Source organism: Budorcas taxicolor, chromosome 4, assembly GCF_023091745.1.
Source record: "Budorcas taxicolor isolate Tak-1 chromosome 4, Takin1.1, whole genome shotgun sequence".
NCBI classification, from domain to species: domain Eukaryota; kingdom Metazoa; phylum Chordata; class Mammalia; order Artiodactyla; family Bovidae; genus Budorcas; species Budorcas taxicolor.
The window spans coordinates 40,561,900-40,580,832 of NC_068913.1; the positions used below are offsets into that span (position 1 = coordinate 40,561,900).

The 18,933-nt window shown below is 33.1% G+C and overlaps 1 protein-coding gene across 1 annotated transcript in view; it reads left to right on the forward strand.

The window, feature by feature from the left end:
* The window catches only part of CACNA2D1 (calcium voltage-gated channel auxiliary subunit alpha2delta 1), a 532,663-nt gene that overhangs the window by 443,590 nt on the left and 70,140 nt on the right, over positions 1–18,933 (forward strand). Inside the window, exons 12-14 of the mRNA XM_052638827.1 lie at positions 3,161–3,265; positions 17,253–17,331; positions 18,187–18,236. Coding sequence (XP_052494787.1) covers positions 3,161–3,265; positions 17,253–17,331; positions 18,187–18,236 — 234 coding nt within the window. The remainder of the gene's footprint in view (positions 1–3,160; positions 3,266–17,252; positions 17,332–18,186; positions 18,237–18,933) is intronic.

An 18,933-nucleotide genomic window follows, 5' to 3' on the forward strand; every position in this document is an offset into this window, starting at 1 on the left:
TATGTGCATTAATAAAAATGAAAACTCAAAACTTTTGAAATTCAGGCACAGGTAATTACTAAAATAGGATATGTCCTTTCTGCAGTAAAGGAATGTGAGGGCTTTTCATAACTTCTTTTTCTCTTGAGTCAATAATCAAGTTTTCTAGAGCTTAGCATTTTAATTATCCTTAGTGTTGTCAATTGGCCTCACTCATTCCCTCATATTCAAGTTTTTGTTGTGAAATGATGAGGAGGCATCTCAAGCCTGATGTACTACTTCACAGGCAGTTACAATACGGGGGCCAGGTTAACTCCCACATTCATTATTAGTTACTTATAAAATATGGTCTAACCTCTGTTGGCCTCTCCTACTGCCTTTGTAAGTTGTAAATGATTTTTAACATGTCCTCAGCTATTCCTGTAGTAAATCTCATATGTTTTGCTTTCCACATGTCTCTTAGGTATTACAATTCTTCATTTAAAAATAATTTTCCCAAATGCACAGCATGCCTTGTTGAGCTGAAGCATGTTTTGTCTTTTTCTTACACACAATACCATTCCTTGTCTTCTGTTTGTCCTGGCACGGTTTACCCTTAAGATCCCTGAATCAAGTGTCCAATAGAATTAGACATTGATTTGAATTAGTCTTCAGTTAGCATTTCATAAAATATTGACAAATATATGAGATGGATTTTTCAAAAAAAGTTTTGAGTGTGTATATAATAGATGCTGTGCCGCATAGCTACAGAGATACAGCAAAGTGTGCTATGAAATACCACACTAAAGTAAATTACCAACCCTAGCCATTGTATTTTTATTGACGTAATCAAGTTTTTCCTTACCTTAATTCCTTCCAAGCCAATTTTGTATAATTGTTGTGACAGTGTGATTCTTTAGATAGTTGCAAATCCAGTGAGAATTTGCTGAGGTCGACTATTCTACCACAAGTCCTGAGAAGTCTACTTAGAAAAAAAAATGTTGAAAACAAAACATTTCTTCATTTCTCCTTTTGTGAGTGTACTAAAAATGAACAGCAAGATGCAGTGTGCTAACTTTGATATTTATATTCCATAATAATAATACTCCCACTATTTTAAAAAATGAAACCAAGTCCTGTGCTAAAAACTGTCACTTTTTTGAGATGGTCTTTTAAGTAAATATTATTTTGCCCATTTATATATGCAGATAGAAAAGATAAGTCATTAGAAAATTTAGTTTTCGATTCAGGGATTTCAACACCTTTCACAAAAGTATATTGATGATAAAATATGTAACTATTTTATGGTCAAATTTTCAGATAATTACCTTCCAAGATAAGAATGGTTTTTGAATGTGATAAATAGAATTAGTCACTACTTGAGTTTTCACAGTGCTTAGTTAAAAGCTTTAACTGCCACTGGGCTAATGGCCTAGTCAGTGGAGTGAGAATAAATGAAACAGGATTTTTTCGTCAGGTAAAACAACATATTGTCCTCATTACTTTTTCCAACAGGAAATGTGATTTACCTTTTTTGAAAAATAGAAATAAGGACCTTCTATAAACTCAAACACTATTGGAGAATTAGTGATGTTTAGACTGTGTTGTCGGAGAAGGCAATGACACCCACTCCAGTACTCTTTCCTGGAAAATCCCATGGATGGAGGAGCCTGGTGGGCTGCAGTCCATTGGGTCGCTATGAGTCTGACAGGACTGAGCAACTTCACTTTCACTTTTCACTTTCATGCACTGGAGAAGGAAATGGCAACCCACTCCAGTGTTCTTGCCTGGAGAATCCCAGGGATGGCAGAGCCTGATGGGCTGCCGTCTCTGGGGTCGCACAGAGTCGGACATGACTGAAGCGACTTAGCAGCAGCAGCAGCAGCAGTCCAGTAAAACCATAATCACGTGTGGATGTTGAGTGCTTGCAATGTGCATAGTCTGAACTGAAATGTGTTATAAGAATACACTGAGATTTTAGAATTTACTATGAAAGAAAAAATATTTATTTTCTCAATTTTTATATTGTTTCGATGTTAAATTGACTATTTTTGATGACTGAGTTAAATAAAATATATTATTAGAATTTCAGATATTTCTTATTACATTTTTTAATGTGGCCATTAGAGCGATAAAATTACAAATTGCTTCAGAGTTTATCACCTTTAAATATCACTAAACTAGAGGGCTGACATTTTCAAAGAAGCTGAGCAGTCATTAATTAGTGTGATTTTTTTTTTCTTCTCAGCAATTTTGCAAACATATTTTACAGCATTAGAAAAGCTGAGATTATAATTTCAGGCCTCAAAGAAGCTCAGCTTTGTATATTTCATGTGGCCCTTTGATGCTAATCCATTGTTTTCCTAAGTCCAGCTCTTTGAGGGACCTTAAAGAAAATGTAAGAAAGGATTTAACATTGGAATTGAGCCTTTCAGAATTAGAACATATGTGGCAGGTTGAGAGCAGATAAGACAATATTCTGAAAATAGCTGTTGACATTTACCAAAATATGAAAGAGCACTGTGTGTTGGGATCAGCATTACAATTTCAGAAATGTAAACTGAATAAAGTAGGAGGAAGGAGGAGTAAAGAGATGAACAAATATTCGTAAATGGATTGATAATATACATGAAAGGATATGTATGTTTTATTAATATTATTTTTTGTTTCTGGTATATATTATAGAGGTATAGAATTGATACCATGTCCATTAATCACTTTAAAACCCATGTATTAATTAACCCCTGAGAAGTTATTACGTATAAGGCATTCGTTCAGACAAGGAAACTATTGAACAAAAAAGACAAAACTTTATACCCTTTTGGCACTGAATATTCTATTGGGGGAAGTCAATAATAAAAAACAAATTACGTACTGCATATAAACAAATGCGAAATGCTGTGAAGAGTACAGCTTGGGAGGGCAGATTGCAGTTTAAAATGCAGTTGTTAGGAAAGTCCTCAAAGGCTAGGTAACATTTGATCAGACACCCAAAGAAAGGGAGAGCAGTGGGTGTTAAAAATGAGGCAGAGCCTGCGTAGGGAGGCACAGGCCTGGCTTGATCCAGGAACCTGTTCTTAGAATTGACTATTGAACAGATACTTCAGTCATCACTTGCAATCTGCACACACTTTCCATTTTGCTTTTATACTCCCTCCCTTTTACTATGAATGATATACAATTTTATTGATGTATTTTACAGTATAATGTGTCTAGAGCCAACTGCAATAAGATTATCATGTTGTTCACGGATGGAGGAGAAGAGAGAGCTCAGGAGATATTTACCAAATACAACAAAGACAAAAAGGTGAGTGTAATTTTTCTGATATTTTAAATTTAATATTAATTTAGGTGGTTTTAAGAGAGTACGGCAAGAGTGGTAAGGGAAGATGTTTTTGGTTAAAACGTTAGTGTGCTGACTATAAAGACATACAGCTCATGCATTATATGCCAATCACTGAATTAAATGTCAAATATCTTTTGTGAAATTCACAAGTACTTTATGACTAATTTATTAATAAAATAATTTGAACCTATATAGAGGCCTGTATAGAGACCTATATAGAATATATTTGTTTCTTTGATTGTTTTACTGCAGAGAAAAGTATTGTACAAAGGCCTGTTTTGAAAGTTCACCAGTGTAGCTGAACCTACTGATACTGTGGAAGATATCAAATGTAACTATTTTTTCTATCACTCCTACTGTCAGCTTAATTTTGATACTCTCCATATTTTATAAGAGAACAATGATTCTCAACTTCATTTCCTTAAATGCCAAGAATCCATAAATAAGTAATGAAAAATTATAGCTTACTTCTTATGCTTTCAGAACTTCAACAGAAATTATATATTTCACAAGGCACCCTTCAGGGTAAAATGCCCATCAACTTTGCTTTTAATTAGAACTCTCATCATTGACTCATCATTAATGCTAAAAAATTGTTTTATGTGTGTGTGAAGGATTAAAAAGAAGGAAAAATGTAAATTAATACATTTAGGTAAATATACATAAGTTATATATATATTGGCAGGCAAAATACTGTGGATAATAGGGTAGAGTACTGATGAAAATTTTTGAAACACTTCAAAATACCAGTAATTTCAAAGAGTTGACAACATACATATGTATAACTTTGAATTGTTTACAAAATGTTTTAATACTCAACTCTTTGAAACTGCATATGCTATTAAAGTATAATGTCATATGACATAAGTTTAATGTAAGGGTTAAGTTTTTTTAAACATCTACTGACTTTGATTATATAGGAGAGCCATTCCTTTTGAAAAAGTTGATAAATGGACTGAACTGTTAATAGCCTATAAATATTTTGAGTGGTATCTTGTTACTGTGAATATTTGTTTCAGAAATATCATCAGAATGAAAAGTAATGGGAAAATACAGATGATTAAGATATAATGTAGCTTTCTTACTTTGTTTAGTAACTACTACTCATTGTTCAAAATTCAGGGCAGTCGCCACCCCTGGAGGATGTCCTGACATCCTTTGGCCCCCACTTCATGGTTGTCCAGGTGCTTGTGCTCTGATCCCACAGCACAGTTTGTCTGACCCTCCCTGTCTCTTCACACTGACGCTACCCATGAGATCTTTTCTCTGGTCACCCTCTGGATGACAAGGTCCCACATGACTAGGCCTCTGTGTTGTTTAACTATGAACTCTTAGCATCCTACAAGAAGCACGGATTCAGAGTTAATTCTCAATACATGGCAATAAATAAAACTTGAGAGTGTCTAACAAAAGTTGGAAGCATGATTTCTATTATAGAACAAATTCATAATCATAAAAAATCTGGGTTAAAGAATATTTCACTTATTTAAATATTCTCAGTTATATAAAATTGCCATGTTTTGAAGAATTCAAATGTAATAAAATAAATTTAATCTAAATTCATTTCTATTAATATAATACATTTATTCCAGTATTATTCTAATCATACACTGATAATTTGGAAAGGACTTTTTAGCATCTTCTTGTCATAAGTTTATTTTATTATCTTATGACAGAGGTGCATAAGTACAAGCCCCAGTGCTTTTCATTTTTTAATGAATATAAGTTTAGTTAAATCACCTTTTCTTTAATTTTGATATCATCTAAACTAACAAGCAGGAATCATTCAGCTCTGAATATTTTTCTTCAAAAAGGAAGAGTTTCTTAAATATGGAAATGAATATTGCATTCTATATTGCAATTTGTGCCAGAGATATATTTCAGTTTCAGAGTACAAAAAAGTTTAACAAGTTTAAGTAAAAGAATTTAAATGTATAAAAAGAGAAAAACAATCAACTTGTTATTTATTTTTTTCCTCTCTGAAAACTCTTTTTGCGTGCAGAAGTAACATTATTGTCTTGGAAGGCATATCATAATTTTCATTTTTTCCATAAAAGAGATTTTATGTCATAAGGAAAACAACTGTATCCTACCCTCCATTTTCACAAATTGTCTAGTTGATTGAATAAGTGAAAAATTCACTAGTTGAAAGCCATTTTTCTATGTATATATCCAAAAAATGTCCAATCTAAATATTACTATCTTGAAACACTGCTTCTCATCTCCTTCACCTTTTATAGGAACTCCACGTTTTAAACAAAGTCATTTTGTGACATTCTAAACCACATAAGAAATGATTCATATCACATTCACTTCTATAAAACTTATTAATCTAATCTGTACTCAACAGTCTTGCTGTTTGCCTATTAATAATATCTCTCTGCTGTAAGGACACACACTTCTCCTAAGGACATAGAATTTTTGTGAATTCCAAAGAAACTTGGAAAATTAAGTAGTCAGTGCTTTCTATGATTTTTAAAATAAATGTATAGTTAGCTAAGAAAAATTAAGATGTCCTTGGAATTAGAAACTACATTTTTTTTAACGGGAGTCTAATTTAGGGGCTGCAGCAAAGTTCTGTGATACACACTCTTATACATGTATACATATTTACATACACAGGCATATGAACACACATTTATATCTGTTTTAAATGGACATTGATTCTGTCAATCATATCTCTAGAAACAAGGGACCATGTGTGGAACTTTGGCTTAGCTCTCTTATGTAAAGTGCTATGAATAAATTTCAACCACTGACAACCGGTTAAAAAGTGATCAAGGAATGAGGAAATAGAAATCTGAACATAAACTAATTTTTTTTCTAAAATCTTTGCAAATTTGCTAAGAAAAATTAGGAAAAATTAAGACAGTCAACTCTGGGTAAAGTTTTGCACACATTCGTGTGCATACATACATTTTTTTTAACAGTGGAAGAGCTAAGTCATTATTTTATCTTGAGGTTAGTAAAGGGATATCCAGACAGAGAAAGCTTATAGATACAAAACAGAGAAAGGATAAATGATGGAGATCCTTGAGAGAGAAGGGATTGAGAAATACAGAGCACAGATTTCTGAATTAGACAATTAGGAATTGTATTTCTTAAAACATTGTTGTGCCATATTTCATTGCACTCTGCTTCCAAGTTCAATGGCTTTTTAAAATTTTCTAATGTGGAAAACTATGTTAGACAAAAAATTTGTTTCTTGGTATTTGCATGTTCTTATCCACTAACAGTGATGATAGCAGACGATTTTTAAGTCACTTATGTTTTTGAGTGTGTTTGTATTTTGTCAAGACAACATTACACAGTTAATTGTTTATGCCAAGGGTGTATGTATGCAACTAGTGTGTATAAGAGAGATTTTTCCATCATCTTCAATATGTCTTCAAATGGTTTGGGATGAACTGTCAAACCCTTTCTCACTTTCCCTGCTTATTCTGACTTCTCTGCCTTCCACTCATCCACCCAGTGTGAGAGATTTGCTACCCTCAGACATGTGGATGCATGGAAGATCCTTGTCTATCTGTGTCATCTAAGGATGTGTATGACCAGTTATTTACCTGTAAAATTCATATTTATTATGCAATAAATTTATCAACTCAGAACTTAACTAGCTACATTTTCTTTCAAATGGCCAATGTGTAAAACTGAAATTTGATAGGTAGTAAAATAAAAACTTTCAGTACATGTAAAATTCTATATTCAACTATAATTTTACTTTAAAACATGCCCCTTAAGATAGACGTTCACTTGTAGCTTAAAAATATTGAAATTGCAAAGTCACAAAATTTGGAGAGGTTTTAAAGAAAAAAAATTGGAAAACCTCTTTTTGAATCCTGCTTTCTCCCCAGGCCTCTTGCCTGGCATGAATGTGACTGAATGCTTCATTTAAACCCATTTGTCATCCAGATGACATTAGAAATCATTCAGAGCAACCCAGATAGGTGTGATGAGGTCCACCCATAGAGCTGATGAATGAGCCTGCAGATACAGAGCACAATTTAATGAGGCCAAAAGGTTTGAGAATTAGAACAAAATGTTTGGGTTCTTTTGAAATGTATTACTCTTGGGAATTAATCTACCTGATTATAGATAGGTACAGCTTAAAATGGAGTCCATGTTAATCTCCTCACACAGCTGTTCCACATTAAAATGCATTCACTTTCTAATCTTTACCTGCAACTCTGCCATTCCTTAGGGCTCAACCATGTGTATGAGACTGCCTTAAAAATGGAGCCAAAACCAAAATGAACTTTATCATAGATTCCAAACAAATGAACAAAGGAAACTGACACCAGATACAGAGTTGAAAGATAATTCCCAGGTCTAGCAAAAGTAAAGATAACTTAATTTTCTGTAGATTAGCAAAGAGATTGGTTAGCAGTATACACTTAAGATTGTCTAGCCAGCTATAAAATTGTTCTTGGATTCTTAGGTTAATTCTCAGAATTAATCAAAAATAAAAAGACATTCAAAAATCTATAAAATGAAAATTTCAAAATAGCTAATAAACTAAATGAGAAGAATAAATGAAAAAATGCATATGATAGATGTGGAATAATTTTGTAAAATAAAGAATGCATAGCTAAAAAATTATAATTGCCTGACAATAGAAAATAGCTTTATTTTTTAGATTCTTTCAAAAATGATTGGCAGTCTATTTTTTGTCAGATCCAGAAGAGAAATAATCTGTAGCCTACAAAAATTGAAAGCAAATCACAAATGGCTAAATCTGTATATGTATATAAAAATATATATATTTTCACTTTTATACAGTAAAAGTGAAAATCATCAACTACTTTTTCAACACATGGTAGGAAAAATAATTCATGGGAAATAATTCATTGCCTTCTTGGTAGTCTCTGCCTAACTTCTCCATCAGGCAAGAATGAAGCCTTTGGAAGGAACGTTCAAACCTCTGATAACAGAGGATATTCAGACTTGTGGAATATTTAATACTGTTTAGAAATGCACTGCTTTTAAAAATTTTCATGTAATTTGGCACTTTCAACCATTTCCAAAGGATTTTCAGTTTTAGAATGGGAACTATAGCCGTGTTCATAAAAACCAAATGTATTACTTGTTCTAGAGTTAAGGTATAACTAAAAACAATAATTTTAAGTAATATTGGCCCTGCCAATAGATGATCAACTTAAAATTCATGTCGTGTGCATCTGTGTAGTGTCCTTCTCTGACAGATTTGTTTACATTTGTGTTCTTTGAATGAAATTAGTATTGATAATTCATTACCTAAACTAAGGAACAGTTTCTTTGGGTCTGAGTATTAACTACTTCCATACATTTTACAGAGTCCTTAATTTGATGGCTAGAACAAATCCATTGAAAAGTGAGAATAAGTATTACATTAAACAGAAAGTATATTAGGCCATAGAGTGCCACAAATACACTTGAAATGATTTCTAGATAGAATTGTGCCACCTAAAATTGGGATTGCCTTTTGTTGATGTGAAATCACAATACCAGGAAGGGCATTCTGTTCTGTTTTTCCTGAGGCTGTCTTCTCAGATTGAAAGCTCTGCTTGCCATGTAGCTCCACACAGAGATCTTCCCTGCTCAGACTTTCTAGAGTGGTCCCCTTTTCCTACACACTTCATTATTCTCTATTTCAGTACCATCTTTCCTCTTTGTTTTCTTTCTCCCAGATTACCATTTTTAAAAAATTATTTTAATTATGTACTTATTTACATTATCTTGAACTCTCTTCTGTTAAAAGATCTAAGAGGTAGGGGTTGTATCAGCTTGTAAACCTACCATTGACTCCTTTGAGGCTAAGAAGGGCTTGATGCATAGTGGTTGCTGAGTAATTACTGAAGATGCCCAACATAAATGAATAAATGCAAATATGCAATTAATAATCTCCTATAGTAAACTAAGTCTAGTCAAGACTATGGTTTTTCCCATGGACATGTATGGATGTGAGAGTTGGACTGTGAAGAAAGCTGAGAGCCGAAGAATTGATGCTTTTGAACTGTGGTGCTGGAAAAGACCTTTGTGGTGCTGGAGAGTCCCTTGAACTTCAAGGAGATCCAACCAGTCCATTCTAAAGGAGATCAGTCCTGGTTGTTCATTGGAAGGACTGATGCTAATGCTGAAACTCCAATACTTTGGCCACCTCATGTGAAGAGTTGACTCATTGGAAAAGACCCTGATGCTGGGAGGGATTGAGGGCAGGAGCAGAAGGGGACGACAGAGGATGAGATGGCTGGATGGCATCACCGACTCGATGGACATGAGTTTGAGTGAACTCCAGGAGTTGGTGATGGACAGGGAGGCCTGGCGTGCTGCGATTCATGGGGTCACAGAGTCAGACACAACTGAGCGACTGAACTGAACTGATAGTAAACTATATATAAAACATTCATATATGATACTCAATAGCTTTGACCTTTTACAAGAAAATAATTTGAAATTATGTGTTTTCCTTATAAGTGGAATGTTGTTGTTGTTGTTGTTCAGTTGCTGAGTTGTATCCAACTCTTTGAAACCCCATGGACTGCAGTGTGCCAAGTTTCCCTGTCCTTCACCATCTCCTGGAGTTTGCTCAAACTCGTGTCCATTGAGTCAGTGATGCCATCCAGTCATCTCATCCTCTGTCATCCCCTTCTCCTCCTGCCTTCAATCTTTCCCAGCATCGGGGTCTTTTCCAATAAGTTGGCTCTTCTCATCAGGGTGGCCAAAGTATTGGAGCTTCATCTTCAGCATCAGCCTTTCCAATGAATAATATTTGGGGTTTATTTCCTTTAGGATTTACTGGTTTGATCTCCTTGCAGTCCAGTGGACTCTCGAGAGTCTTCAAAACCAAGCATCAGTTCTTTGGCACTCAGCCTTCTTTATGGTACAAATCTCACATCCATACATGACTGCTGAAAACACCAGACTTTGACTAGATGGACCTTTGTTGGGAAAGTAATGTCTTTTTGTTAATATGCTGCTAGGTTTGTCATAGCTTTTCCTCCAAGGAGCAAGTGTCTTTTAATTTTATGGCTACAGTCAACATCTGCAGTGATTTTGGAGCCCAACAAAATAAAGTCTGTCATTGTTTCCATAGCTTCCCTATCTATTTGCCATGAAGTGATGAGACCATATGCCATGATCTTAGTTGAATTTCAAGCCAGCTTTTCACTCTCCTCTTTCACTTTTATCAAAAGGCTCTTTAGATCTTTGCTTTCTGCCATAAGGGTGATATCATCTTTATATCTGAGGATATTGCTATTTCTCCCCACAATCTTGATTCCGGCTTGTGCTTCATTCAGCCCAGCATTTCACATGATGTACTCTGCATAGAATTTAAATAAGCAGGGTGACAATATACAGCCTTGACATACTTCTTTCTCAATTTTGAACCAGTCCATTGTTCCATGACTGGTTCTTCTTTACCTGCATACAGGTTTCTCAGGAGGCAGGTAAGGTGGTCTGGTATTCCCATCTCTTTAAGAATTTTCTACAGTTCATTGTGATCGACAAAGTCAAAGGCATTAGCATAGTCAATGAAGCAGGAGTAGATGTTTTTCTGGAATTCTCTAGCTTTTTCTATGATCCCACAGATGTTGCAATTTGATCTCTGTTTCATCTGCCTTTTCTGAATCCATCTTGTACATCTGGAAGTTCTCGGTTCACTTACTGTTGAAGCCTAGCTTTGGAGGACAGAACATTACCTTGCTGGCATGTGAAATGAGTGCAGTTGTGCAGTAGTTTGAACATTCTTTGAACCCATGAACAGTATGAGAAGGCGAAAGTGGAATGTAGAGTAAAATTAATGTTCTACCCTTGCATATGCCATTGTAAGAATTAGGGGGACTTAAGTTCATATAAAAAACAATTGTATTGATGCCACCTCTCCTTTCATACTGATCAGTCCAACACATAGTTTTTCATGAGTATTCTCATTATTTGTGTCAGTAAAGTATTTAGCGTTACCCCAGAGGAACATCTGAAATAACTATATCACTTATGTTGTGACCTCTCAGCTGACAATCGTCTCTGCAGAGCTAAATTGCTTAGAAATGAAATGTATCCATAGCTTCTTCCTCTGTTATCAAATCCTGTCAGTGCATGCAGATAGAAGGGGAACCTGAACTTACTCCCTTATAATCTTAATATGCAAGGATGATTTATTGTAATTGTTAACATTTTTAAACACGAACATAATCCCAAGGGCATGTATCTTTGTTATATACCCACATGCAAGACATGTAAGAGAGAGATCAGCTAGGTCTTTAAGATCATGTAAGCAAAAACTACTGCATTTCCTTTTCCTTTTTAAAGTTTTGCTCGGTGTGATTTACTGAAACAAACTCACTGGTCATTTACTAAATTTGTTCCCTTGTCAGGCCCTGGGAAATGCCATACAGGCGTATCTTATATGGACACAGCAGCATTTAGACAGTATCTTTTTCTTTGGAGTTTAATATTAAATGCAGTAGAGCAAATGAAATTTGTCCCTCTGGAAAGGTATTATTTCAAGTTAAGTTCTTTTTGAGGCATGAAAATGGAAAATGATACCTCATTGAATTCTGATAGTTTGACTATAGAAGACATTGTAGTCATCATCATCATGATGTCATCTTTATTACTGTAACTAATATTTATTGTGCTTATAATTTTCCATATAATACAAAAGCTTTTCATGTATCACTTCATTCACAGTTGTGATAGCCATATGATAAAAAGGTTTTTATCACCATCAACATCGTCCCCATTTTGGAAATAAGAAAACCAAAATTTGAGACGTTAACGAGCTTGCTGAAAGCTATACAGCTACTAAGTGGCAAAATCAATCATTTAAATGTTCAGCAGTCCAAATTTCATAACCTCATGTGGAGTGTGCTGGCTAGTCCTGTATCTCTCTCTCCAGGGCAGCCTTGGGGCCATGCCAGTCATCATTTGCCCACCCAGGATCCTTCCTTCTAGTCGGATAGCAAGACTTCACCACTAAGGAACATGCTTCTCACAGCTTTAAGAAGCTAAAATGGATTAAACCTAAGCCATCAAATCTTTGCAGACTTACAAGAACCTTTCAGATCACTGGGCTTTATAAAACAAATTAAGTGTGAAAGGTACATTTGGACATTTTTATTTATTTCATAATGCTATAAGCCTAGAGATGTGGGTTATTTTAAACGCTGTGGATCCTGGTATACTTGTGAATTATGAAAACTACTGTAGAATTTTCTACTAAAATATTCAGTCCAATCTAGTATTTTTATAGGCTTATTGCCAAAAATTTTAGTACACACAGTAAATTAATAAAACCCGTTTCTGACATCATTTTTCTAACAAGATTCGATAGCTGAAGTTTTTATTTTAGTTTTATTGGCTTTCTTTCTTCATAGTCTCATTTCCATTATTCCTTGGAGATTTGCCTATTGTAAATTAAACTTGAACTCGGGGTAACTGATAATTGTTGAGGTGACAGTTTCCAGTAACTGGGTTCTGCTGGGAAACAAGAAATTCCTATGACTTTTAAAATAGGTTGACCCTGTGGTTTTGGAAAAATCTTAATTGAAGACAAGTATTTTTGTCTTCAACAAACAAGACAAAATAAAAAGGAGAGTAACAGAAGTCTAGAACTAAAGGATACATCAGTAGTGTATTTTAAGAAGCAAATCAGTGACCCAATTTGCTGGTAATTAAAAGTTTTCTCTGGTCAAATAGGCCAGGCTTAACATGTAAATTATAATTCAGATTTACATTTTGAAATTATAATTTTCTGTTCAGAGAAAAAATGATTTTTGGACCAAGTGAAGGCCAAATTATATAAATTGCAACTAATAATAGAGACTGATTTTTAGTTAAGTTTAATTTTATTAAACTTGTTCTCAAATTGCAGTTTATTTTGTGAATATTCTTATATAACTAAACATAAGTCAATAATTATTTTTTTTCCTCTAGGAATAATATAGCATATAAATGATATGTGTATTATACATACTTTAACTTGCCTGAAGAAATTTGTTCATCTTCATTTATCAAAAGACTATGTAACAAAAGCAAAAAAAAGATTACAAATTTGCCGTGATATAAGTGTAATGAAACAACCCATAATTATGAATGCAAGGCTTCTATCACTCTGGTTTTGGCTCTACTCTGTTACAATGAACTAATTTATATATCAGATGATATCAAAATGTGTCTTATATCCCTCTGGGAAAACATTAAGACCACTCATTTAGCTATTGAATTTTTTTTCATTTAATAAATATTTATTTTCATATCTATATAAAGTACTGTAATAGATACAATAGTGCAATCCTAAAACTGTTTTAACCCAGTCCAATGTTTATTCAATTTCTAACTTCCCATATTATTTCTGTTAGAAATCTGGGCTCCAGCAATGTGAAAAATATTTTTGAAAGCCATCTATAGCTATGTATGTTTCATATATGACCCTCACAGAAGTGAACATTCTAAAACATAGCCTATCTAACATCAACCAGTTCAGGATCATTTAGCAAATTTTCTAGGAATATTACACTTAGAACAGTGAGTCTTCAGTACGTACTTGGTCTATGGATCTAGTGCTGTGATTATAAATGTACTACTAGGCATAAGTAAAGGAATTTTTTCTCCACAAAAGCTGACTTTGCTTTCATGGAGGCCTGATTTAAAGTAATTTACTTAATGGAGACTTTAGATGAAATATTTAGCTTGTGTGGCTGCGCATTAAGTGTTTCAAGGTTTTGTGTTTTTTTTTTTAATGTCATTTTATTTGTTTTTCTGTAAGACCACGTAAAGAAAAGACTTCTGAAAATACACATCTTTGAGAATGTAATTTACCTTAATCTCTAAATTGTGCCTGTTTCAAGGAATCACTTTATTATTTTATTTCCCCAAATGTATAGCTAAAGAAGAATGGTACACTTAAAGAAGAGAAAAACATCAGACTGAGGGGATAGCAAACACCTCTGTAAACTTGGCATTGGAGTTCATTAACTCTTCCACAGGGTGGCAGTCATATAGTGTGGAATAGGAGAATGAAAGTAAAACTCCCAAGTGGAAAGCTAGAGTTCAAAAATTATTTTTTAAACTTCATCAATTCATTGTATATATGTACTATGAAATGTTGAGTATCACACCTGATTATGAAATCAATCTAGTTAAAATCTTATTACGTAATTCAAATGTTTAAAGCAAAGACGAAAGTCAGCGTGGTACAGCACCTGGGATTAAAGTATAATATTCATGTGTATCTTTTCATTGTCATAAAAAGAATTAAAAATTTATATTTGATTGATATTAAACTTTTTATATTTGATATGATTTATATTAAACTGTTCTCAATCAAATATATATATATATTTATCAAGTCATTTTAGAAAATTATAAGGTAATCTATAAAATCATTATTTACATGCATATGTTTTGTGTATATGTATATCTACCAAGAGACAAAATAAGTACTTTAGATATACTAGAAACATTTTATAATTATTGTAATGGTAAGACAGTTGCTGAAACTATAGAAAAGATGAATTTGTAATTTTTAAGATTTTAGTAACCGTTGGGAAGATGTTTTCAGAAAAATGTCTTTAAAAAGATCTATCACAAGGCAAATATAATTTGCAAAGGGAGTTAAAAATTATACATTTGTAATATGGGAATGATTCAATCAGTTCAGTTCAGTTGCTCAGTCATGTCCAACTCTTTGAGACCCAGTGAACCGCAGCACACCAGGCCTCCCTGTCCATCACCAACTCCTGGAGTTTACCCAAACTCATGTCCATTGAGTCGGTGATGCCATCCAACCGTCTCATCCTCTGTCATCCCCTTCTCTACCTGCCCTCAATCTTTCCCAGCATCAGGGTCTTTTCAAATCAGTTAATGCATACTACCTATATTCAAATAGACAAGGAAGGACCTCTGAGATAAATGAATAAAGATAGAGAAGAAAAAGTAAAAAAAGTGTGTATTAAACTTTTATTAAATTATAATTAATTATGACAATGTACACTTTGACACCCAGCTCTGATTCTAAACTCTTTAATTTGAACAATATCTGAGGTTTCCATGTAGGCCAACAATTAGGGTCAGGCAAAACTTCTGTAGTAAAACAAATAAAGCAATATGTTTTGTTGTTGTTTTTTACTAGTATATTTTTTTGCCTGTGTTGTGTTTATTTGGACTATTTGAATAACATCAGTCAAAATATTCACATGGTATATGTCTGTGTATGTCTAGCCTCTATGTTATTAGAAATGCTTGATTTCTAAGGATCTAGATATGTAATAATAATTCATTTAGTCTTATTCATTTATGTCCTTGTACTGGAAAGTACTCTATGGAAACCATTTTACTGGAATACTGTTGTGGTAAGAGAAACAACAGGCAAAGCAGTGCTTTAAATTGAAAATTTGAGACATGCTTTCAAATGTTAATCATGAAAGTGATCCCCAGGTGCTTTCTAGAACATCTGGATTGTTTCCGCGTTCTGAATTCTCATGACAGTTGTTTAAGGTATGGCAATTAAATTGAACTATCAGTAGGGTGGCCAACCCATTCATAAAAATAATCCATTTAGGAGTAATTTTAACTCTGTTAAGTAGTAACACTCCACTAAAATGCATATCCCCCAAAATGACCAATTGAAGATTTTAGGAAATGAAACTAGATTTTTGTATTTTGAAGGATTAAGGGAGAGAGGGTAGTAAGTAACACCAACTTGGGTAGCAAGAGAGGGTAACACCAACTTCTGTTAAGCTAGAACCAGTCACCTGTCTTTACAGTTTGGGGGGATTAAAATTCTGATGTATTCACCAAATGGCTTCTTGCATAACTAGCCAAGGCATACCTGGATGAGTGGCTTGAGTGAAACTTTACAAGTGAAACAACACCCTCCCCAGTGTACTTTCTGGGGCGAGGGTTGTTATGATGTGATCTCTGTGTGGCCAAGACCAGCAAAAGAACAGAGACCAGATGTAGAATCTCTTGAGATTTGTGCTCTGCAGTCGTATGCGAAAGATGAAACAGATGAAACAATTAGAAAATGTCAATTCAAACAGTCAATCGACATGAATTAGGGAAAAGCTCTTAACATAGTTCAAACCAGACCATGAATTCATGGAAAAGTGCTTTTCTGCATGTTTATCTTTAGAAAAAGCTAAACTGTTGAACTTAGAGTATTGGTTTTCTCTAATTACTAAATTGGTAAAAATCAGTGTAAGTAACCATTTTATTAAATATTTGTTGACCTCATTGAATTTATTTTCTATACTTTTGTACTATTTAAATTCAGTGCCTTCCAATGAATATATAAATTACAATAATTAAACAGTATCACAATTACATTTTAAAATATTTGCATATTAGAAGCAGTCAATATTTTAATTCTTCTAAAAAATGCTCAGAGCTTAAAATATTTATTTATATGTTCCAGTCATCTTTATAGAAAGTGAGTCATATGACTAACATCATACTCATACATGTGCATATTAAATATTTTCATGATGTGAAAAGTAGTGAAACCATCATTAAGTATAATGCTGTAAGCAACTAAACGTAGAGTGACCTCCTTTCTATATAGATTTTTGTAACCTTGTACCTATTAAGTAGGATTTTTTTTTTTTTTTGCAGTGACTAGATAGATATGTGAATAGTATGTTTTAACTAGGTGAGACAGCTGATGTTGAGTTGAATCTGAAAGATGCCATTTCTACTAATGAAACCTTAGTCATGATCCTGCCACAGAATTGGGATATGATGCAGAGCACCTAAGTACTAACTTAAATTTAGTAACTAAAGTCTATATTTAGAGTAGATTATGTAGTTTCTCTCTGATGCCTTCCAAGTGATTGAGAAGCCTCAATTTTCTTGTCACATAAATTAACTGAAAAACATGCTTTTATTTATCTTTTATTTTAGCTCTTTTGTTTTGCCTTTCAATTAAATTTTATGCAGCCTAACAGATACCCATTTTTAAATTCATCAGGTCCGTGTATTCACATTTTCAGTTGGTCAACATAATTATGACAGAGGACCTATTCAATGGATGGCCTGTGAAAATAAAGGTAACAAGTCTGTTTACATGACCACATTTTAGTATAAGAAGATGAATTTAGTAGTTGTTACTTCTACATATTATCATTTAAAATACTCTAAAGTTGTAGCTAATTTTTAAATCGAGGCAAGAATAAGATATGTTTTCTCTAGAGAAAACACACAAGAAACGTTGACATCAGTGTTACATTACATTATAGTATTACTTTGACATTATAGTGTTATATTTTATTGAATTATACTGATTCTGATTCTGATCAAATATAACTTTGCATGAAGAATTAAGAATCAAATAATATCTGAATTGTATAAAACTTAGATATCAGAAAGTATAACATTATATGGTACTTTTTTCCTGAGTGGCTAAATTATTTTTTAAATGTCTTATACATTCCTAGATAATTCAGACTTTGTATAGTGAACCTATATTTCATTTATACTCAGAAAAAAAATGTTGTTTGAACAATGCCACATGACAATAGCAAGAGCCTAGATTTATTCTCAAAGTTATATTTTGGCAGATATAATATAAAATTATTAGATACCCATCATTGTATACTTTTAATTATTTCTCCAGTGAAAACAGTTTTTGTTGATAATAGGTTTTCTACTGCTTTCTAGAAAAATGACATTTATTTTACACAATATAAGAAATGTAGTGAAGTTTCTGATAAAGCTTGTGTATTTGCTAAGAGTTCACGTTAATCACACATTTTCCAAACTGATCAGCGGTATTGATATTTTAGTGTTTGCTGAATTAGAAGTACTCAGTTTCTCCTAGAAAGCCATAAAATAGTTCTGTGTATTTTATTATATCATAATATGTAAACATATAAATCTGTTGTGCATATATGTGTATATTTCAGGTTATTATTATGAAATTCCTTCCATTGGAGCAATAAGAATCAATACTCAGGTATGGTTTTTTAAAACTTGTTTAAAGTGTTTTTTCAAACTAAGATATTTCTCTGCTCCCTTAAATATGCTCAATATGAAGAAAATAGGTGAAAATGAATAAATGATTGATGTATTATATGAATAAATAACTCATACTATTACATTTGTAATGAGTATCATGGTAATGTATTGGTTTTTATTTCATTAAAGTTCCAAGTGTTTTTAAATATCTGAAACTCAGACAAAGATGTATAATTATGTTTGTCTTCTCCTATTTTAAAAACATCATAGAAAATAAAATCATTTACTAACAATCTCATCATATAATTTCAACTTGTTTCTACAGCAAATCATTTAACTGAGTTTCCCCAAATTATAGGTTCAACACAGAAAATTAAACAATAATTATTTGCAACTTACAACAAGGAGATGGTTTTTCTACAGCCATTCAGTTGAAAACATACTTGTTAAATAGGTAGATTGAACCAATAAGTTAATTTAAATGTAAATTTAAATATTCATAAATTGCTGTTTAAAATCATTTATTCAGTTTTAAACATAACTGAAAGTCTACAGAATAGACTAAGTCAAAATTTAGCCTAAATAACATGGCTTTTGTGGAAATGAATACTGAATATGTTGAGTTTTGAAATGAAACAGCAGCTGCATTCAAGTCTGATGTCTAGTTTTGGCACAGTATTTCATTTATTTTTGAT